This window comes from Lepisosteus platostomus, chromosome 11, assembly GCF_059453375.1.
Source record: "Lepisosteus platostomus isolate fLepPlt1 chromosome 11, fLepPlt1.hap1, whole genome shotgun sequence".
Classification (NCBI taxonomy): domain Eukaryota; kingdom Metazoa; phylum Chordata; class Actinopteri; order Semionotiformes; family Lepisosteidae; genus Lepisosteus; species Lepisosteus platostomus.
Genome location: NC_142621.1, coordinates 18,455,686 through 18,478,855, shown reverse-complemented (window position 1 = coordinate 18,478,855; position 23,170 = coordinate 18,455,686). Strand labels below are relative to the sequence as shown.

Below are 23,170 nucleotides of genomic sequence, written 5' to 3'. Positions count from 1 at the left end.
AATAAATACCTTGGACTGGCACATGCAGAATGCTGGAATCGGGTTTCATAGAACCCGGGGAAATTTGGCATGAGCCCTCCTTCCGTCCTACGCATCTAATAACTACTGGAACTTTTCCTACTATCAAACAACGCTCAGGAATGTGTTTTAACCTACTTGACTGCAGTTGACAAACTCATTGTAATTCTTATTAGAAATTTGCTCGGCTGCAATGGATGTCGTAGCATTTAAAAAAAAATTTCCTCCAATCTTTGCGTTCTTTCTTCCCCTAACAATTATAGATAATGCTTTCAAACCACATATAAATATTGTGCCAACGATTGTTCACACGTGCGGTGTTGCTTAGAATTACAGGACTTTATTTTATAGTTTTATAGGAGAACCTGGAAAGATTTCCAGAATAATAGTGGATTCTAGATTACACTGTGGTTAAAGAATAACAATGTCAAGTAAACGCCGTCAATTCTGTTGCAAAAATAAACCAGCGAGCAATTGCATATGATTATTGAGCTCTTATTCACTAATCCTGGTGTAGCAATTCGGAACTTAGATTTTTTTGTAAGGTACAATTGTACAATTATGTACAATATATTATGTTACATTCCCACGCAGGATCAGTTCTGTTATAACGTGTTGGTCTACTTTTCTCCATCCCAACCTGTTATTAGTGAAGAAAATCTAGAACAGCGACTAAGTCTTCCGTCAGAACCGCCACCAGCCATGACGGTCAAATAAAAATACTTTATCTATTTTGTTCGTGTTTAGAATTTCGCCTCAGCGAAAAAGACCAGCATCCCCAACTTGTAAATTAAACTGCGACTCGATCACAGAGTTTACCATACATCTGTGTACTGTAGGTCTGTAGTAATAAGGCTTTGTGCCAGGACTGCAGTTCCTCCAGGACACCTAATCTTTCCTAATTATTTAGATGACCTTCAAGTGAAGAAAAAAAAAACAAAGACCATTTTCTGGCAAACTATAAATGTCATATATGCTTGTGCAGTTTATAGGAATTGGAGAAAGGTTACAATGCAGAGGAGGTCATTCCCCCCCCCCCCCCCCCTCTAGCCTCAGGAGAGGAGGCTACACAACAGAAACATTTGCTTTTCAGAGTGGAATTAACCTTTACTCTTTCCTTTGCAGCTCCCATAATGATGCAACTTCCCACTCCCCACATTTCCTGCTAGCTTAAACTACTGCTATGGGCTAGAATGGCTAAATAACTCTATATCAACTGTAACTATTCATATATTTTTATCTTTGCAGAATTGGAAGTATGTATTAATCAAATTTGCACACCAGATGCAAGTTTCAAATCCAAAACATTAGGTTGTAGACTTATGTTTGATATAATTCCTTCTCTCACATGGGATATTTGGAATGTTTTCTTTGCAAGCTGTTTAAAGTTTTGGTTTAATATTGACATACAACAACACTAATGTGTTATAGTACTGTATAATATTCATCTGTATTGTTTAAGATTTGCTATATCTTTTTTCAGTATTGCACGTGAAGTTAAGTTGAACTAGTGCCTTGGGTTTCCAAAGAGTTAACGTCGGAGGTAGGGTGGGGTAGAGGGGGTGATGTGTTAAAATTTAAATGGTGGTCTGATATTCTCTTGTAGCCAATAAGCGTAGCTTTTTGATATGGACCATGCCTTTATTAACCTTCAGCAAGGCTCTGACGTGTCCGCTCATGCTGAAAGAAAAAAAAATGAATAGGGAGGAAGGAAAGTCTGACTTTCTCTCAAGGCTACATGAAGTAGAAATGTTAAGGGAGAAAAGTTCAAGAAGTCTGCACAACACATAACTCAAATGCCACTCTGCTGATAAAAACTGAATTCTCTGAAACGTGTTCTGGGGCTGGTTACCAACTGTAACAGTTAGTACAGATTAAACAATGTGCTCACATCAGACTTTAGTTACAGGACACCTGTGCCACATTTAAAAAAAAAAGTATTGAAATCTTTGGTATTCACTTGCAAATATTTTAACATAAAGTATTTATGTCTCCATTAATTCCAAGTAGCTTAGATGTCAAATGATTAAAAGTAAACCACTTATTTTATTTACAAAAGCAGATATTAATAGAGTTAACAGCTCTCTCTTCCTGCCCCAAACCCTGTCCATTTATTCATTTCACGGAAAAGTCATTCAGAGTTAATTTCATTTCTGTCATTTAACTCCCACTGAAATCGAAAAATGCCATGGTTACATATGTTTGACCTCTATTTGTATCAAGTTGCTTTACCCAGTTTTATCATTACAGGACTGAGAAGGAGGCGTAAACTGGCTAACATGACTGACATTTTTGCCAATAGCTTTGACAGGCCCATTCATTCTGTGTAAGCCTCTTTTTGCTTGCATCGATTATTACCTCTATCTGGGACACGAGCAGGTTCTGACATATTTCCCCACAGACCTGTGTAACTATGCCCTCTTTTGGATATGATGATGAACTGTAGTGAAGTGCATTGAAGAATACAGGAGTGTCATATTGCACAGAACAGCTGTACTTTTCATATTTAAAGGTAACTCACCAGACAGTGTTTCTTGTGTAAAAGAAAAACAAAACTAACTGAGAATATACTACCTAGCATGAGTAGCCTGCTTATATTAGAATTCACAGTAAAACAGATATTTCTCAAGAACAAGAACACATTGTTCAACAATTGTTTTATAATGAAATAACCGGTGGACAGTTATACTGTTTAAGTACAGTTTACTCCAGATGCACAGTGAAATATTATTAAAGGTTATGATAGGAAATGCACTTTATATATAAATTGAATGTTTTCTAAAGCATGACTGTGATACTCCTAATTGTTATAACATGCCTCTGTTTTCCTTTGGATGGAAATTGAGATATGGATTTAAAGACAGGAGGATGCCTCTTAAATCCTACTGAGATCAGGACCCATGAAAATAATGGCAGAGACATTCACGGGACTGAAGACTGGGGTGCGTCTCCACACATACACACAGAGCATTAAATGGTAAAAAATCACCAAGCCAAGATCACATTTTGATTATTTTTTTAAATATAGAATAGTTGGTTAGTTTTTCTATTTTTCAAGTCTGCCAGTTACAGGATAACAAAATTTACATCAGCACGCTTGCTCAGAAGAGATGAAGACAGTGTGCACTTACGTTCTGGAAAGTGCACTTGTGATACCATTAGTCTCTTACTCACTCTGTAAGTCTCAGTGTTACACAGAGAGCCAGACATTAGGGGTTTCGGGCAATTTCTACTTCAAAGCAGGGCAGCCTAGAAGGATTCTCTTAAAACTGGAGTTCACAGCCCTGATGTCACGAACAGTTCTTTCCAGGCCCCATGCAGATGACACAATCCGGAATAGCGCGGAAACACTAGGAAAAAGTCATGCAGGAGACAGGTATGGAGACAGGGGGGTGTGTCCTAGGTGTACAGGTGTACAGGGGAAGTGAGTCCGGGGCAAACAATCCAAGACGAAGTCCAAATAGGAAACCAGAAACAGAAACATAAGTCCATGGCCAGGCGATCCATCCAGGGGATTAAAAACCAGGAACCGGGTCGGGACCAGCAGAGGGGATCAGGAACAGAAAGTTAAAACCATAATGGAGCCAGATGCAGCAGGACCCAGGCTCTCACGAAACGGGATTCAATGAGGAGCCTCGAATGACGTCTGCGTCTGGCTTTTAAGGGGGAACTGAAGAAGGGCTGGAATAAGGAACAGGTGCGGCTAATGGGGCAGAACAAGGAAGGGCTGGAGCGCCCTTGAGAGGAGGAGTAGCGATCGTGACACCTGATCCTGGGGGACCTCTGTTTCTTTTGTTTGATATATCAATTTACTTATTTCACATAACTCACAATAATAACTCCTTTCAAATTCTATGCAGTCCTGTGCATGAAAAGGATGAGAGGAGACAGCATTTAAAATATGTAAATTGTCCGTTCAAATGTTCAAGTCCAGTCATGGCTCTTAGCAGTGTCATGCAGTCTTACGATGACATCTACTGTCAAGAGGGCTACTATGACGAGAGTGTTCGTTAGGAACTACAGCTCTGCTTTCCATCCAGTGACAATGCACTACAGATCTGAGTCATAATGCCCGACTCTCCCCCTCACAAACCAGCTATTCATCAACCTTCTTTCAAACACTGAGAACAATATTTTTGGGCAGAACAGGGAGATGGACTTTTGAAGTTTATATTTTGCTTATATTAAAGAGCCTTTGAAGACACTCCTTTAAGACAGACTTTAAAGCTCAGTAAGTAAACTCCTTATGCAGCCTTACTGTATGACAGTGAGCAGTTTCGCACACAAAATACAATATATTTGTATATACATTTCTGTGCAATTTCTATTTCTGTATTTGCTATAGATAATAGATTGAGCTCCCTAAAGCAACAGATTCATTTAGTTTTGCCACAGCTTTTGTGTCTTTTTTAGATGACGTTCTGCATGACCAGTTGCAGCAGGCTCTGTATGCATAATATCAAGCTACCAGATTCTGCTTAATTTGTACTTCATCCACTTGGCAATTGGTATTATCCCATACATATGTAATTGCTTTTCCTGAAGCAGGCTCTTAAAGGTTAATATTTATTGGTCCATTCATCTTCGTGACAAAACTCTAAACAAGAACTTTAAATGAGACAGCCAACAATTTTAGCTTTATAACTTTTTTTGTACATGGCCTTATAAACTCAGAGTAATTTTAAGAACAAATTTGAAGTATAACTTCATACAAGCCATGTGCTGGTATAGGCATTTGTTGAGTCCAGGGTGAGCTCAACTTGGCTCTACCATTTTGAGATTAGTCAGTCAGGGTCCTCCTGGGTGACTGGGTGCCTACAGGCTTGCAGTGACATCAGTAAGAAATGTTCCTCAAATGCAGACTGCAGTATCCCTTCTGTCAGGCACTGTGCAACTTGCCTTGTGCCAAATCATTGGTTCTATCATGCTCCCAAGCATCCTGGAATGATCGGCTCTATACGTAAGATGTCACAATGAGAATGAACTGTTACGGCTGTCCAAAGCAGCACTGCAGTAAGAATACTATATTCAACAGGATACTGCCAGCAAGATGCCTTGGTACTGACTGTGTCCTCCCTAGACTATGTAATCTCTAAACATTTAGGAGTCTATGGATGAAAGTTTACAATGAAAGAGGTCAAACAGCTTATGCATGTTAATGAGTGAAATGTAATTTTTCCAGAGCTCTAGGTTTTTCCATTAGCACTCATTTAAATTTTTTTTTTTTCCAGGTGCTTAATGGCCTTGTAATTAATGACCTGTGACTTAATACAAATAATTGCATTTATATAGCATTTTTTTATACCCAATAAACCCAGTAAAAGAAGGAGGAGACTCACTTCAACTACAGCTCCCACCTGGCTGATGTACCGCAGCTACTTGCTCCAGCAGCCCCAGTAGATAGCAGATCACTAATTGGGTCACTTAGAACTTTAGGATGGCCAGATTATACAAGTCTAGAGTGGAAATTAACAGGATACCAACAAGGGACATTACAAAGTAGTCCTCTAATTTGGACTACTTCCCTTTTGAAAAATGCCATTAGCTCTTTAATGACCCATTAGTTAGGACATCAGTTTATTGTCTCATTCATAGAATAGCTCCTCCTACAGCACAGTGCCCCCTATCCCCAGGCTAGATCAACTTCGGTCCTGAGGGAAGTGTATCATTTGCTGGTCCACCAGTGCCACATACAGCAGCAACCTGGATCTCCTTGGAAATCTCCCATCCCAGTACTGACCAGGCTCAACCTTGGTGAGTTTCTGAGATCTTACAAGGTCAGGCTACAAAATAGTAATGCTGCTTGTGACTTAACACATAATAGGAGCATAACACAGAATAGGTGTAAAGGAAACAGAATCATTCAGAATGCATTTTCTGTTTATTCACATTTTACTGGCATATTTTTTTTCAAATGTGAACAGTTTAAAATATGTATATATATGAATTTTGGAAATAGAAGATGGAAATGAAAGATTTATTTTAAATGATTTTGAAAAGCACTCCTGTTTTGCTAATTTGAACAATGTTGCCTCAGCATTCTAGGTTCCACAAATAACTGACTAATGGCAAATTAGTACTCCTCCACCAACATCCAAGTATTCCAATATTATTTTGTGTTAATCATCTTTTGGTCAAACTCAACTGCCATGGGTCCATTAAATATGTCCTTAAATTACTGAAAAACATTCATATAAATATACAATTTATCATTTAAAAAGGGGGCTGCAAAAAGTGAAAAACATCCTTAGGGTGCAGATCAGGGCAATTCACTCAATTCACTGTCCAGGTCAGATGCCACATGGCAGGGGTCCTCCACTTTCCCATAATACAGCTCCTCTGCTTCAGCACCCTTTTCTGTTGCCTTGTTCAAGTGTCCCAGGGGTGATGGGAGCAGGGTGTTGGCATGCACACCATTCGCCTCAGTACAGCAATAGTGCTCCTCGTTATTCACGGACGTGTCAATCATGGCAATGTCATCAGAACAGTGGTGCCAGTGGCTGTGTGCCTGGTGCCTGAAAGTGGCATTCTCCTTTTGGTCATGTGGGAGTGAGCACAATGAGGCAAGGTCACCCTGTCCCACACTCTCCGTGTCTTCATGAAACACAGCCAGGGGTGCTCCTTGCTGTTGCTTTACCATCCTGTGAAGACAGAGAGCAGTACTCTTCAAGTGACTTCATGATGATTCAAAGAGGTTGCCAGATGCAGTATCATGATCAGCCTAATATATTGCAATCATGAAGTACACCAAATTTCCTGTGTGTTGACTTAAAATGTTTCCTAATGACTATCCATAGCATTGCTAGTATCAGTACCAAGTTAAGAATAAGAATATAAAGTAAGACATATCATTAATAAACCAATGTTCCTGAATTTGAGTTTAATTGCAGAGGTTCCATCTACTATAATATGGCTTAGTTGTACTGTACGTTAAAAATTATGTGAAATGTATGTATTCTGAAAGTATGGTAGAGGTGAACTGGATTAAAATATTATGCTGTGATCTCATCCTCTTTGCTGTTTCCAGACCCAGAGCAACAGACTGTGCTCTTTTTCATACTGCTGTGCTGTGTCAATTTCACCCTTTCAGTCACCCTTTGAAATGCCTCTCATTGCACCTTGTCTCGTCTAGGACTTCAGCTGTGGATGGAGCAGCACAAAGAGGTGCTTTCTCAGGGAGAAGGAAATCATCCCCCATCTCAGAAACAGGTAAAAATGTCACCTGAAAGAGGAAGGGAGTAAGAATGACATGCATTGTAACATGCTGCATTTGTGTTTTATTGGCAGTGTAAACACAGAAGCAGCAACAATGCCTGCCTGAAAGTGCCATAAAGATACAAACAAGAAGGCTTGCAAAACTCATGTGTCTACAATAATAAGAAGAAATGACAGCTAAAATATACTATTACAAGGTCACAACATTCTCCATTCCTCTTTACTTTTAAATAGGTTTTGTGACATTTCATGGATACCACTAAAACAATCAAACAAATGCCAAGAAGGAATTTTGAGTAGTGTAGTTTTTATACAGTATATATTAGCTTGTATATATAGTAACTTTTCACAGGTGTGCATTTCCAGTTGTTGATCGTGTTTTGTTTTTAGAATTGAGTGTTGAGGTTTTAGAAGCCTGCAACGTTTTGTTGTTCATGTGCATTTATACAGCCAGATGAGTAGACTAACATGTTAAAAACTGTATTACTCATGCCCAATGGTCATAATAACACATTTTGTATTCCGAATTTTCAAATCAGGTACAACTAAATATACAAAAAGCATGATTTACTGTCACTACATACATCCACAAGAATATCAGACCATTCTAAATATAAGCCTTTAGACACAGCAAGTCCAATCCAACCATCTCCAAGAACACTCTGAAGATGATGGACAGATACTTTTTCCTCCTTACCTTTGGATAGCATTGGCACATGCTCCAGATGATGCCCACAACCACCATGAGGATGCCCATAGCACAGAAGGTGGCATAGATCTGGGGCTCTTCAACACTCATGAGAAACATCCCAATCGTGACCACGAACAGCCCCAACACAATCAGACTGTACCGATATGGTTTATTATCTGCCATTTAAGCTACACAATTCAGAAGATCTAGTGCACAGCCAAAGACACAAGCAAGCAAACTCCTGTTATTCCTTCATAAATAAAGATCCAGGGATGTAAGTCTCAAATACAGAGGAGAATCTTCTGGAAAATCACGGTGAACTACTGCTGTGGTTTAGTCTCTTTCAGTGCTCTAAACACAGTGACATTGTGTAAGCACATGTAGTGTTTTTTGTACACAGGGACCTGCTTCAGCCTGGTCAGGCCAAGTTCCACCCAGCCTGGTTATGACTGACTGTAATCAATGCAAACTGACTCACTGCTTTTCATTCTAGGGCACTTGTAATGTGGCCTTATAATGTGACCTTGCCTCAGGCTCTCCTTGCAAGAGAGTAGGATATCTGTACACCTCCTCCTTTTGCGAGGGACCAAATCTAACCAGGCATGTGCCAGACACCACAGGGAACAAGCTGGCATGGTTACACTTTTCAGAAGTCTAGTCCACATAACAGGTCATTGTGTAAGGTAAAGAATACCTGGATAAGTGTGTCCACTTCCATCTTTAAAAAGATAACCCATTGCTCAGATTTCCCATTATGCCAAGGTTAAAGCCATTTAAAACACATGACTGTGAAGGTAATAAAACTTAGAAATAAATAACAGGCCTTACTGCTCAAAGACTGAACTCTCAATCTCGACTGATTGGATAGACATTGGTTTCAAAATTATTTCTTTTATTTAAGGAGTCTAAAATAGCCCAACCTCACAATGGGTTATTAATGTAGGATTTTTTTATGTTTTGTGTAATTCTTATTTCATTTTAACATGTAGAGGAAATGGGACAAACTTCTAAAGTCTGTTCTTTATTTTATTTATATTTTAATGGAATACAACTACAGCTGCAGGCCTAATGCAGTAATAGTAACAGAAAAAGTCTGAGTGTAGCTGCTTTAAAAGCAAATATACAATTAAACACAATTGGAATGACTGATCTATTATTAAAATTATTATCATATTTTTCTATGAAGTGTCCCTTAATGTGTAATACTTTTTGCAGTAATAAAAAAATGTAACATAAGTGTTACCCCTTGGGTATTAAACATATTACATATGAATCATATTACATGAACACTTATCTTTCAAACAAAGCAGAACATCATATCTGTTTTTCATTAACTGAAAATTCTAGAAACATCCCGAATTTCCAGAAACGAGCTGGGCACCAGTCTGGCCAGCCACAAATGACTCTTGCCATTGTCCTGGCAAACCCATAAAAAAGTTTACCATAATTAATCTGAGAACTCATATTCCTTGCTTTTCCCCCAGGGCCATACCAGCACTTTTACTATTAACTGACTTTCTTGCATGACCTGTTTATATGATGTTCAGCTTCTAAAAGGGCAGAAGTACACTGTATGGACACTTATGATCAGTTTGAGAACATGGAGCATTCCAGAGAGTCTGCTTGCTATGCTAGAGGAAGAAAGAAATATGACCTGTATCTCAAAGTGTCTAAGCCTTCAGCTTCACGTAGGTGAGCAATGTCTTGTCTGCTCCCTAGTACAGAAATAAAGGACCAACCCTGATATAAGAAGTGCTGTGTGGTTACTTAGGTTCTTCCAGGTCAGGCAGGAGAGAAAGTGTGGGGAAGGATAAATAGCAGATCTGTATTCCAAGCAGGGCATGAAAAAGAGTTTACTATTTACTCCTGCTGAGCTGCACCGTGTTTCTGTTTGTGGAGTCAGTCAGAGCCGTGCCGTGCTCATGGTGCTCTTCATAACAGTCTCGTACGAAGGCGGAGGGTCCAGGTCCCAAAGTGGGGGGTATCCCAGGATGCTGTGATGGCTGTGACTGGGAGGGGCTTGGACATGCTCTCTGTCTTCGGAAACAACTCTCCTTATCCTGTCAAGTCTCCTAGAAACACAGGAAAGTAGAGATGTTCATGTAAATAGCATACTCTGACTGCCGTTCCCCAGGTAATAATATACAATTGGTCAAGCACAGCTGAGGGTAGGGTGGGAATAATCGGACAGAGCTCTGTCGGCTCTGTATTCACAGAGCCCTCTGCAACCTCCTAGGTGTTTTGCAGGCAGGCATCATTATATTTTCTTAACTGCAATTTATTGTACTTGAAAGTAAAAGAGAATATCAATACTCATATAAACTACAAGAAAAACAGGTATTTTATCTATAATAGAGGAGAGGATTTAAAAAAAAGGAAGAGTAAAATTTTTCAATCTAATAATCTTTGCCCATTGAATATAGCCCAGATGGCTAATTAACAAACTAATCCCTTCCTGCAGAATTCAACTTGGAAATTAAATAAGATAAAGAAAAATACAAAGAACCCATACTGTACCAACAAAGTCAGCTAAAACCAGAAACATACACTAAGTTAATGATTGACAAAAATGATTAAATTAAGATGCTAATTTCATACTGAAAGGATTTGCTATTTATTCCCTAGGAACAGGCAATTTTGTGGTAGTGTGTATGCAAAAGTTTTTATTCTTAGCTGCTGTGAAATGTGTTTATTGCTCCTGTTGTGTAACTGTTGTGTGTGAGTGTTTGTGTGTATTGTCCTTTGGCCTTGTTGTTGTGCTTTGCTTAAGCATGTGGTATTCTCACATTCCAGCTGTTGTGCAGGTTTCATTTTCAGTCCAGTTATTGTGCAGTGATTGTGCATGTGTTATTATTACAGTCTAACTGTTGTGCGTTGTCCTGACATAAAGTCCTGTTTCACCTCAAGGGCTGCTGCTCTTCAGAATATTATTGGTTTAGAGGGAGGAGTTACTGTTAACCAATCAGAGGTCTTAAATGTTGTCAAACTGTGTTGTATTAATGTCAGATGCTGTTGAAGTTAGGGGGCCTAGAAAGAATTGTTTATAACTAGTACAAATGAAACCTGAATAGATACATCATAATAAGGAAAGTACACAAAAAAAGCAGACATTCTGAGTGAAACACTTTGCCTGCTGACTACACATCCTTTCAATTTAACATTTGTTTTTTATAGAGAGTAAAGTGGTACAGTCACACAGGAAGTGGGGAAATTGGAATGATGCCCTCAGTATCTGCTCAGCCAATGCCCTGTCAGGATCTCAAGGATTCTGTGCTCAATGTTTAAATTTGGCACATTTTGTTTATTCTACAGACATGAACAACCCCTCCCACACAAAAGCTTTAACACATGCTGCTTTTATTATTCCAAGATTCTCATTACTGAAACAAGATCACATATCACAAAGACACTTCTTAAGAGAACGGTCTTTTTTTACTGGAATGGCAAAGGTTATTATACTTGGGAAAACAGACTAAAGGACAGCCATATTGTAGGTTTAAACTATTTTGAAAGTGTTCCAAACTTTGGCCCCTTAAGATATTAGAAGTATTTCCATCAGGTCTGTACACCAAATACATATCAAATCTATACAAATACAATACAAATCTATATAGAGGTCACAGATGTTACCACCCTTGCTGAACAATTAACAGAGTATTGTTTTTTGTTCTAATCAATTTAAAATAGTATTGTAAAGCTTTTATTAGTCATCCATTATGTCTACTATTCAATGACCCATACTTACAATACCTAACTCAATATTAAAAGCAGAATACCAGAGAAAGTTGACTTCTGCCTTTTTTAGTGAGAAAAATATAACTGAACAAGAACATAACTGAAAAACATAATTCCTTCTCAGTCATTTAGTTTCTAACACCTTACTGATTTGAGAATATAATTTAGTCCATCTTGCTCAGGGGTTTGCTGGTAATTCTTAAAAGGATCCCAGCAAATTGCTAGGTAACAATGCTCTGGTGATTCACGACCCATTGTGTAAAAAAAAGTGTCTCCTGTTTTCAGTCCTATATGGACCTCCTCCTAAACACAATGTGTGATCAACTATGGAGCTGCAAACTATGTAATATGTATAATATGTATTGCCATCCATGTCTGTACTCTGTTAATTTACCTGATAACTTTACTCATCCTATATATATATTTTAAAATAAGAGTGACAATATTTTTTTTCTGCGTGTGTAAGACCTATATTACATGAGGGCAAACTCCAGGACCAAGAGTGACAGACACATTTTTCTGGTTTGACGAACCCACTGAGCTGTGATCAGAACTCAACCCAAGGACTAACGATTAAAAGATGACTTTCAACTCAGAAGGATGTCCTCCTCAGAAGACCAACATTACCAAAACAATATGTGAAACACACTGCACACCCACCTCTGTATGATAACAGCCTGGTTTCCATGGTAACGGGTGCAGGCCCCTAGGTGGAGTGGAAAGTGTCCTGTAGTGGTGACATGCTGCGATTTCATGGCCAAGTACAGTCCCAACACTATCAGGATGGCACCAAATACCGCCAAGGCCAGGCCAAACAATCTTGCTCCTTGGGCTTCCCAAGAGTTTCCTAAACATAGAAACATGAGGACCCCAGTACCCATGAGGAATATCCCCAGAGAGATGACTCCGCTGTGTATGGAAGGCATTTCTCCACAGCTTAGAGAATCTCTGCTTCTGCTCACTTCTTCTTATTCGCCTTCGTCTGCAGGATTGCCAGACAAAAAGGGAGTGTACTCCCTTAAATCACAACACAAAACCGCCCCACCACTTAGTTCTCAGCCTCATTACTCCCTTGGGAGTGAGTCATGATGGAGGTGAAAGAAAACCCAGGCAAGTCGTAAACTAATGACAACAGAAAGGGCAACCTAGAGAGCACCACAAAGGTTGTGAACGGCTGAACATTTCATGAACAATCACGTTTTTTGTTTGTTAAAATCAAAATCAGATACTTCCTTGCAACAGTTCACGGTCCACTCTTCCCCTTAATGTAGAGAAGTGCCTCCTTCCTGTGCTCAATTTGTATGCACTCCAGTGCCACGTACAATCTAGATATGGCCGATCTGTGCTGAGCCTGAAGTTCTGGTGTGGCTTTATCACGATTCTTAATTCCTTAGACAAATCTCCCCAATGTAGACCACTTCAGCAATTATGTATTTGCCATTAAGGCATGGAGTCCACTTCATTTAGGCAAAAGGAAATGGTCTCCCTCAGTGTAACTGCAGAGATTCCCAAGCAAAATGTAAAAACTTCAAATGCAGTGCAGTCAAAGCGAGAGGGAGTCGAATGATTGGAAGGACTGGAAAATCCTGGCAAGTCTTGGACACCCACTGCAGGAACTGACAGCAATGACCAATCACCAGTCTGGGGTTCAGGAGGGGCCAAAAGAAGAGATTAAACACTTCAAGGTGCTCTATGGAGAAAAAACATTATTAAAGGTACTTTATAAAGAAAAAAAATATGATCGTTGTTTTAAATATAGCTGTGAGACACTAACACAAATGCATGTGAACAAGAAAGACTGTTAGATATCGTCTGCTGTTTACTCCTGTACACAAAAGCTGCATTTTTATCCCAAGCATTTTATGGCTTCGCCTATTAAAAATCTGCTACTAATGCTTTGTACATTATTCCTATTTATGAATAAAAAGGCTTTTGTAACCACATAAAATCACGAAATACTAGAATAATATATCATGACGTATATTTCTTCTTTTCTTTCTTACTGTAATTATTACCTTTGGAATATTTTTCGTACGTTTTGTGGGTAAACTATTGTACACATTTTTTCTTGAAATGATATCCAAATTTGTGGGGTGTTATTCAACCATCCATCATTGAGCAAACTTTCCGGTTGCTTTTTATATTTTAATCGGTAAATTAACTTCTGTACACAGCAAACAAAATAAAATTTTATAGACTGTATTTCACTTTGAAAAACAGGCATTCAGATATTAAACAATGAAACGCGGGACTACACCAATTTACTGTAGGCAGTGGGCGCAGCCCCTCTCTGCTACTCTTCACACGCGTGTCTCAAAACACAAAAATATCTATACATTAGTTTAATCTACTAGTTTAGCATTATATAGTTTGCATTCGAGGAGAATTGCGATAAGAATCGCTAGCATACAACCAGTAAGAGGATGTTTCCGTGCGGACAAAGCTTATTCTTACCTCTTAGTTGCTTGTAGGAAGACGGCTTTAGAGCACTGCAGTTCCGCGAAGAAGATAGAGAAAGACCCGTTACTGCCAGAATTGTATATTTGTTACGTAAATGATCTTCAGTAAAGAACTGTTTTTATATATTTTAAATATGCGTAAAGCTAAAAACTGCACAGGATTTTATTTTATCAAAACGGGCGACTTTAATTTTTTCAAAAACTTAAGATGTCGAGATAGTTTCTCTTCAACTCTTTTCGCTCTCCCCTCTACGCAGTTGGCTGACTGTACTTCAACCAACTCCTCCTAGAAAACTGTTCTACACAGGCTGTGCACTGCCACAATATCTGCATGCTCAAATCTTGTTTGTGTGTTCGTTTTAAGGTCTATACTATTAATTTCATTAGTTAATTGCTATTTTAAAATTAATAGAACATTTTATTGTCATGGATTTGTTTCCTTCATTTAATTGACTATAATTAAACACTGTTGATTGACGGATAAATGAATACGTATATGGTGATCTTTACGATGATGGAAATTAATTGGTAGCACAACATCACTGATACAATTACAGCAGCAGCACTGACCTTCACAATTTGTCTTTTTTGTGCTTGTAATTACTACTTCTGCTTGCACAGACTATTTCACTGCGATGTCTTACTGCTTGTACACCACTACTTTCACTGATGCAGCTAACAGATTATGTTAACTTCAGGTAATGTTAGTGGTGTTATTATTAGTATATTTAAATACAGTATGTTGAGGCAATATTTAAACATACAATAACAGCTGCAATTTATAGATAATTATCGAGCACGTTAAAAAGATGCGTTCATAACAGACATCAATTCCTTTATTTTTTTAGAAATGTACAAAGTAACAGCCTTCACATGCAGATAAGTAAACTCCATCTAAGCGCATGTCAGATAATCAGTTTTATGCTCTATTACATATCGTCAGTGCCATAAAAATATAAATGCAACAACATATCATATTCAGCATACACAGGCATATTTTATAACCTATTGAAATGTATTCTATAAAGGCAGGCAGGGTTCCTTTAATAAAAAAGACATTTTTTGTCATTGAAACATATAAAAGTTTTCTGGAGTTTATGTGAGGCAGTATCATATTTCAGTAAAAAGCTCCTAATATTTGTGCATAGGTGAAACACTGATTTTCAGAATATTTCAGCTCTGTGCTAATAGTAAATCATTATGCATAGATGTAATCTTCTGTGTACAACAAAGTATAATAGTGCCTCCAGGTGAGGAGTGATCTGAAAATATCACACACATTACTAAAAGTAATGTTAAACACTTGCAAATTTTAACCAAGGTATTATGCTTCTGAATTTTATTTTCTTAATTCCATAGTCTTACAGTTAACTATACCTGAAAATTATTGTTCATTTTCATTTTCCAATAAGTAAAAAAAACATACTGGCTTTCCACTTGGTCTGATTGTAATGCTGAGCATAAGAAGCTGTTCAAGGAAAAAAGTATGAGCATGAAATTCACAATATTTTGGCTCTGGAGCTCCATAGCCATAATATTACATATTTCACTCTCTTCACTGTACGTTTCAATGGATTAATGTGTAATTAATCTCTGCATGTTCCTTTTGCAGAACCTGCCCTAACCTTTGCTCTAACAGTGAACAGTATTACTTATTCCAAGGGGGGGAGTCTGAGAATCTCAGGATGATCCATTATAAGTTTGCAGAAGACAATGGAAGGTAACTGTGACCAAGGTCAACTACAGAAAAAAATACTCTTAAAACAGAAAACACAAAAAATAATTGTAACATAATGTACAAAAAACAAGAGCAATTCAGCAAATAAGATTTTTGTTTACATTTCTTGGTTCAATTTCTTTTGCACAAACTGATACTGCTGTCAAAGGTTCAAACACTGTGGCACCAAAAGCAAACTGCAACACTAGACAAGTCTCACAAATTCATACTGAAGAGCATGAGTACAAAATCTGAGTTATGTGCACTGATCTGTCCACTACTTTTCTAATTTAAGCAATACAGTTTTAGCATGCATACCAACATGATGTGACCTGCGATTAGCACTGTAAACCAAGCCAGATAGCTAATGACAGTTTATAGTACGACAATAGTATGAGATTTCAAGTCTAAGCATTTGAGTCTTAATGGTGACCTTCTGGTCTGAAAGGAGCTGTGAAGATATGGGTACTGTTGTGGCTATGACCTCAACCTAAGGATTTTTTATCTGTCAGAGTATGGAAACTTGGATAAGATGGGGCAGATACATTTTTGTCTTGGGATATTATGTTACTAAGTAGGTGTAGCATGAAGTAATTAATAATTGCTTACACTTATATAGCGCTTTTCTGGACACTCCACTCAAAGCGCTTTACAGATAATGGGGACTCCCCTCCACCACCACCAATGTGCAGCATCCACCTGGATGATGCGACGGCAGCCATAGTGCGCCAGAACGCTCACCACACATCAGTTATCAGTGGGGAGGAGAGCAGAGTAATGAAGCCAATTCATAGATGGGGATCATTAGGAGGCCATGATTGGTAAGGGCCAATGGGAACTTTGGCCAGGACGCCGGGGTTACACCCCTACTCTTTTCGAGAAACGCCCTGGGAGTCAGGACCTCGGTTTTAAGTCTCATCTGAAGGACGGCGCCTGTTTACAGTATAGTGTCCCCGTCGCTATACTGGGGCATTAGGACCCACATAGACCGCAGGGTGAGTGCCCCCTGCTGGCCCCACTAAGACCTCTTCCAGCAGCAACCTTAGTTTTTCCCAGGAGGTCTTCCATCCAGGCACTGACCAGGCTCACACCTGCTTAGCTTCAGTGGGTTGCCAGTTGTGAGTTGCAGGGTGATATGGCTGGAATCCTAGTACTGCTAGGATTGCAGGCTGTTGTGTCTTTGATTATATAAATGCTCTTGCTATTATTGTTTTAAAGTATTAAGCTACACAGCAACATTATGGAAACTGATTTCCTTGCTTCTTTCAAAAATCAATCTAATGTGGTACCCAGATCAACAGCCTACAAGCTACCAAATGAGCTAGATGTTCCAAATAGCCTCCACTCATTTGTATCCTCTCTTCTGTTAATGCCATTTTAATTGTCTCATTAAGGAATGAGCACATCAGAAGATAAAAGTGCATTGGATATTAAATAGCATTACAATAGGTAATTGTAATGACAAGGTATAATGCCAAAGTATGATTAAATCCTCTGTGGCTGGGTGGCTGTGGTTAACTTTTCTTTAGCAATATCCAGTTCATAAATGCATGTTCAAAATATGTTTTGAATATGATCTCACGGAAACAATGTTTGTGGGTAGAGCTTGGTATTATGTTTACAATTTAAGGCAACAAACAGCATTTTAAAGTTTTTAAAGTTTTTGGGAGTATGAAGCAGTGGTTTACATTTCTGTAAAATGTAACCCAGTCAGGCACCTTTAAGATAGAGATCTGGAGAAATGGTCCTGGAGAAAGACAATAAAAATTATTAAATAAAATAAAAATCTTTACCCTCCTACCAATGAAGATTTCAAACAACTGAATATTCAGCAGTTTGGTCAGATCCTAATAAATGCAATAGTAGAAAATTAGAGGTTTGTTTGGTGTAACTCACCCAGCTGAGGAAATGGCAGTCTAACTGCAAAGACGAGGCTGACTGAAGCCTCCTTCATTTTCGCGAGTAGTAGGCCAGGGTGCTGCTGCCAGGGTGAAGATGGTGTGGAGAGATGGGTCCAGAGAGTGAGATGCACAATGGGAAGTTCAGGAGGTGAGCTACAGTACATATGTATGTAGGAGGGTGGAAGTAGGCAAGTCTAAGATCTGGCCTGAAATTCTGTTAAATACTACATAAATCAAGAAGTCCCTGGAAACTAGAATTTTTAAGGCTCTCCAGGTCCAAGGCTACACATCCCAGGAATACGAATGTTTGTAAGAAGATAAGGCAATGACATCGTGTCAGTCCTAACGTTGTCTGAATGATAGTTGAAGGCAACTGAACATTTTTACTGCTTGTGTGGGTCTGCTATCCACACTCTTTAATCGAGAGCAAAGGTATTGTAAAGCTTTTTGTAGGACTGAAAGACTCATATTCCTGTATTCTTTTCCTGAGTGATGTAGCTATCATAAACTTGTTTACCTGAAATAACATTGGGTAGTCCAAGGCTGGTGCCTTGATGAAATCTAGTGACTTCACAGAGTAGTCTTGGTCTGTAAACCAGCCCTTTGCAATAGTAAATTCAGAGATGGATGTAAAAAAATGGGAAACATGGGAAATGTGGGAAAATTTTCCCACAAAACAGCACCAGACATCATCAGGCCATTTGTCCATTGCTGTTGGAACCAAAAGCAACTGAGCTGTGCAGTACTGGATCAACCATTCACACTCAGTGTTTTGGAATCTCAGCAGTGCAAAGTGTTTCCTTCTCTGGTGGACAGGAAAACACATGCCCTCACTCTATTCTATTTACTGTCATTTCACACTGTTAGTACCCTTGAGTACGTCTTTTATGATTCCCTGTTTAGATGTCTATTTGTAACATTTGAAGTCTATTAATTCTTTATCAGAAAAGTGCTCCAAAGGCCAGTGGTCCAATGGTGTAAAATTCCTTATGAATACAATCCTCAATGAACTCAACAAGTGTAGAAAAGATTAAGCACACAGTTCTTTCCATTTGAGCCACTGTGCACCAAACTTTTGCTATCTTCATATATACAGTATTAACATGATTTAAAAGTAAAAGGGGGGCTAGGCTTGCAAGCCAGAAGACTGAATAGATTACCTTGCAATGAACCTCAGAAACATTTCCCAATAATCTGCCACTTTCCAATTAAAGTTTTGATTCCCTGCTTCTCCTAGAAATATGAGTTCCAGTTCATTCACTTAACAACTACTGGAAAGTGGACTGGACTAGTGTGAAAACCTACTGCTTGTGCAGTCTGTACATACCAATGGCATCTTGGGATAAGTATTAGAGGCCAGCTTCTGTGTGCAGACATACATCTGAAAAGTTTGTAACTGAGTACAGTGATATAATCAGATTGTACAATCTACAATCTTGGCTTTGTCAGTAAAAAGCACTAGACTTCAAAGCTCATTTCTCTTGACTCGCCAAACAATGGCTCGCTCGGCAGCTGGGTGTCAGAGTAGCAGCGCCGGAGGTGAGTGGAGCTCTTTGTCGTCTTCATGGCCATTTCATATGAGGGCGGTGCCTCCAGGTCCCAGTGAGGTGGCCTTCCTGGGCAGCTGATGACAGGGTCACTTGGGGGGAAGTCAAAGTCATTCTCGTGGTACCTGACCCACCGCATTCTGTCGAGTCTTCTGAAATAAAGGCACAAACCAGTTGAAAAAAATAGAATTAGAAGAAATTTTGCCCACTGATGAAGCCATTAGAATAACTGCATGGCTTAAGGTTAATCTCAATTTCCCTTCAGGATCAATAAAGTCTTATATATCTATCTAAGGTCTGTATAAACTAAAAGACCTTATAGTTTTAAAGACACTTCAAACCACCAGGTTAATCCTAAATACAAACTCTAAGTATCAGAGATACTAAACTATAAGTAATTCTGTACACGTATTCTTCAAGTATTAAAAGCAGAACTGCAGGTCAGAACATTAACTGATCCATAGTCAGTGTCAATGTAGAAGCACTCTGTTCTGAACTGTGGTTGTTTTACACACTACTGGACTTGGGATGAAAAGCTTCCTTTTCAGTTTGGAGACCCTGTCTTTGAGGACCCTCACTTTGAGTAAAAGCAGAATATTTCTAATAATTGATAGAACATTTTATGAATCCAAATTTTAATCTGGTTTTAATATAAAGTCATGCAAATATTTAAATATGAACAAACTTTGTGCTTAAAATGCCATTTAAACAGTTTTAGTCTGTGTTGTAATGCAGTGGTTCAACACTTCATGAGGATACTCATAAAAGAAAAATATTTTTGCAATGGTCTAACTTTAAAAATGTAATATTAAATAGTGCTAATGAAATGCAGGTGTTTTATTTTAGTATATAGACTAATACTGAACACGTAAACAATATAAGGAAGGCAATAAATAACTCAGAACGACTATCGTTTTCTTTTCATTCCAGCATTGATTGTTCTCCTAACTCTGAAATTAGTAGCTTATTTCAATCAATGACTTAAATGAGTTGGGTTGTCATTTGTTTTTCATTTTACAAAATATTCTTATCTCATGTAAACACTTTGCTCCTTGGATTATTGCAGTCATGCTGTTGAGATTTAATCTTTAACAGAAGCACCCTAACATGGGGCTTAGAAATCCATCCATTTGCTGCTTCATCCGAAAAAGGCATGGGCAAGCCTGATCAAGCAACAGGAACAAGGTGGGATACACCCTGGTGGAGATGCCCGTCCAGCAAAGGGCACACATGCACACACAAGGGACAATTTTAGGAGACATTTAACCCACAAGTTTATATTTTGTGTTGTCTTGGCTTTAACAACAATATTAAAATAGGCTATGAAAAAAGTCTGTAACACACACAAATTGTACCACAGGAACAGGTTCTTGTGAACAACCAAACTGTACACAGATTGAGTGGGTGCTATTATTTTTCACCACAGTTTGTGTCAGTGGCTTGATGTATGTGTGTTTTCCATTATTTTAGAATTTTATTTAAAAGTACATTTTTACTTTTTACTCACTGTCCAGGAAAGGTCTGTTTAAAAAAGGCAGGGAAAATAAAAGGGGATGGCTAATACTTAAATGTGCCATGTATATTATCATGTAGTTTACTGGAAAAATCCCCAAAACATTGTTTACATATTAACAATGTTGTAAACATTGTTTACATGTTACAAGAACCACTTGACTAGATACTACGTTTGCCTCCTGGTTTATTTTAAATGGATTGTGCTTGGTTTTTTTATGTTAAAACCTTACTGGCATTGCTGTATCATGAGCAAGATAGTGAAACATTTCTACCCTCATCTATGGCAGTGGGGGATTTTCATGCCTACACACTTTTTAACAAGTTCAGGAGAAATCTGTGCTTACGCTAACATTAAGGCACTAAGTTCATAAGCATTCTCCTTGAAAATGTCTGCATGTAATCATAGCTGTTGTCTGTAGTAATGTGTTCCCTTTGGTCTAATTGTACAATACCGATGTTGCAGACCAGGGGTAGGCAAGTGCCAAGTGTCACTTTCTGGAGGTTTTAGAAGCAGTTCTCAATAAGAACATAAAGGTTACAAAGGGGGGTAGATAATTCAGCCCATCTAGCCCTACTTCTTTGGTGGTTAATTGATCCAAGGATCTCATCCAGCTGAAGAAAGCTAGGAGATCACCTTCAACAAACATGGCCTGGTAGCTTGTCCCATACTCCCAATTAGTATCTAAATAGGGCCTCTTTAAAATATTATTTTTATTCACAACAACTTGATTGGTTCAACTACGTCATTCATGATTGAGATGAAATAAAAACAAGAAACGCGGCGAATGCTGTTACAGCTTTCCTATGGAAATACAAACATGATGTTTTCATTGTGCCCACGCGATGGCAGCAGATCGTTTTTTTTTAGAATGGTGAAGCGAAGATCTCTAAGTGGCGATCAGCCAAGGATCTTCAGTCTTTTTCTTGTTTTTTCTTGTTCTAACTGAATCTACTAATCTACTGAGTCGATTATCGATCGTAAATGTGTACTGTAAACATTGGGTAAACACCCAAAAAGTAACGATGTCGAGATCCTTGTAAAAACAGAAGACTGTGGCTTTCCACCAGTTGGGTCAGTTTCTCCAATCAGCACATTTTACAGAGAAGAAGTCAATAGCATAAGAAAACGGTGCCCGGTCTGAGATATAACAAAACAATAAATTCCCTTTTACTTTTGTGGAATAAGAAAATATTAGGAGGGAAGTTAATCCTTTACGTCCTGTTCTTACATTACACATATTAGACACAATATTTCTGGAGGTGTGGCGGCATATAAACGCTTAGATTGAACTGAAACTGCTATAGTTAGATAAAATAAAATGCTGACATACCACTCGCATGCCACCCACCTTTGAAGCAAGACGGCCTGAGACTCCGGAATATGACTCCCAGATGGAGGGGTAAAGAGAACGTGGCCGTAATCGTTGGGAGAAATGCCGGGTCTGAGTTTTTCTTTCATGGCCCAAAACAGCCCCAGTATTAGGAGCATTGCCCCCATCACAACGCAACATAAACTGAAAGCGTGCAGCTTGTTCTGATTGGAGCCCAGGAAGGCAGTTGACCCCCCAGTAACAATAAGGAACACCCCGATGAAAATGGCTCCATGGTGTAAAGAAGGCATGTCAAACCCTCAGGTTTGTGGAGAACGAACTGCGGGAGTTACTCGCTGTTGAATGCGGGGCGCGGTCTGCAGGATTCCATGGGCGGCGGATTGGAAGAAAGTGCTGCTGTTCAGAACGCGGGACAGTTCCACACTGTCGCGCTCCGTTTGCCTTCACCTGTTAGCGAGCAATCGACAAAGTTATTCTCTTACAAGTGTAGGCACTGCTTTGGTTGTCCGAGCTGTGTGTCTCATGCTCCGTAGATAGATCTTGGAATACAGGTGCTTGAAAAAATTGAGTTCGCAGCACAAAAACGTAGTTATCGTTTTCCTTTTTTAAAACGGGTTTTATAACGCTGATTGAAATTATCGATGAATTAAGATGAAGACAAAAACTCTCATTTCCATCCAGACGACTTTCCTTTCTGATGCTTGTAGTTTATTTTTTTATATGAGACAAAGTAACGTTACCTTATGTATCTGCGCTTTGCGATTCGCATATACAGAAAATTCTTTGCGCAATCATTTTGTGACCTCTGTGGAAGAAAAAAAGTTTTGCAGTGGACTCAGGAAACTCTTAACAAGGTGAAGGTGAATGCTTACAAGGCAAGTGTTGACTATGGTGTCTGCCGTGTGAATAGCAATATGTCTTCATCATGGGGGAGTATGTCAGCGCCCCGCCCTGGAGCGTGTTTTATCGGAAACTTTAAATTCTTTATTGCCCCTTTTAAACTGCAACTACATGTGGTCTACTCACTGGATACATTGACAA

The 23,170-nt window shown here is 38.8% G+C and overlaps 3 protein-coding genes across 5 annotated transcripts; all 3 read right to left on the bottom strand.

Moving 5' to 3' along the window:
* Nucleotides 1–5,880: 5,880 nt before the first annotated feature.
* On the bottom strand, nucleotides 5,881–9,017 carry bsnd (barttin CLCNK type accessory subunit beta). Of its 2 annotated transcripts, none has more exons than XM_088598733.1 (3): nucleotides 7,931–9,017; nucleotides 7,113–7,240; nucleotides 5,881–6,659 (listed from the first exon to the last, which is right to left on the bottom strand). In XM_088598733.1, exons 1-3 carry the CDS (start codon nucleotides 8,105–8,107, stop codon nucleotides 6,278–6,280), a joined length of 687 nt encoding a protein of 228 aa, XP_088454859.1. In that variant the 5' UTR covers nucleotides 8,108–9,017; the 3' UTR covers nucleotides 5,881–6,277. The 2 variants fall into 2 exon arrangements, with proteins under 2 accessions (XP_088454859.1, XP_088454860.1); XM_088598734.1 differs by having other exon boundaries at nucleotides 7,137–7,240.
* Nucleotides 9,018–9,156: 139 nt separating this feature from the next.
* Nucleotides 9,157–14,420, bottom strand: LOC148652115 (uncharacterized). Its single transcript, XM_088598739.1, has 3 exons — nucleotides 14,114–14,420; nucleotides 12,320–13,349; nucleotides 9,157–9,996 (listed from the first exon to the last, which is right to left on the bottom strand). The coding sequence occupies exons 2-3, from the start codon at nucleotides 12,583–12,585 to the stop codon at nucleotides 9,828–9,830; spliced, it is 435 nt and encodes a 144-aa protein (XP_088454865.1). The 5' UTR covers nucleotides 12,586–13,349; nucleotides 14,114–14,420; the 3' UTR covers nucleotides 9,157–9,827.
* A 2,312-nt stretch (nucleotides 14,421–16,732) lies between these two features.
* On the bottom strand, nucleotides 16,733–23,022 carry LOC148652114 (uncharacterized). Of its 2 annotated transcripts, none has more exons than XM_088598735.1 (2): nucleotides 22,148–23,022; nucleotides 16,733–19,435 (listed from the first exon to the last, which is right to left on the bottom strand). In XM_088598735.1, exons 1-2 carry the CDS (start codon nucleotides 22,417–22,419, stop codon nucleotides 19,195–19,197), a joined length of 513 nt encoding a protein of 170 aa, XP_088454861.1. In that variant the 5' UTR covers nucleotides 22,420–23,022; the 3' UTR covers nucleotides 16,733–19,194. The 2 variants fall into 2 exon arrangements, with proteins under 2 accessions (XP_088454861.1, XP_088454862.1); XM_088598736.1 differs by having other exon boundaries at nucleotides 16,733–19,432.
* Nucleotides 23,023–23,170: the final 148 nt, after the last annotated feature.

Bases quoted from the DNA above. Each gene is read 5' to 3' on its own strand.
- bsnd (XM_088598733.1), bottom strand. From the start codon at position 8,107: ATGGCAGATAATAAACCATATCGGTACAGTCTGATTGTGTTGGGGCTG. The intron at 7,241-7,930 runs GTAAGGAGGAAA...TTCCTCTTTCAG, and splicing joins TGTGCCAATGCTATCCAAAG to GTGACATTTTTACCTGTTTC. The intron at 6,660-7,112 runs GTGACTGAAAGG...CTGTCTTCACAG, and splicing joins AATGAGAGGCATTTCAAAGG to GATGGTAAAGCAACAGCAAG.
- LOC148652115 (XM_088598739.1), bottom strand. From the start codon at position 12,585: ATGCCTTCCATACACAGCGGAGTCATCTCTCTGGGGATATTCCTCATG. The intron at 9,997-12,319 runs GTGGGTGTGCAG...CTGTGTTTCTAG, and splicing joins CAGGCTGTTATCATACAGAG to GAGACTTGACAGGATAAGGA.
- LOC148652114 (XM_088598735.1), bottom strand. From the start codon at position 22,419: ATGCCTTCTTTACACCATGGAGCCATTTTCATCGGGGTGTTCCTTATT. The intron at 19,436-22,147 runs GTGGGTGGCATG...CCTTTATTTCAG, and splicing joins CAGGCCGTCTTGCTTCAAAG to AAGACTCGACAGAATGCGGT.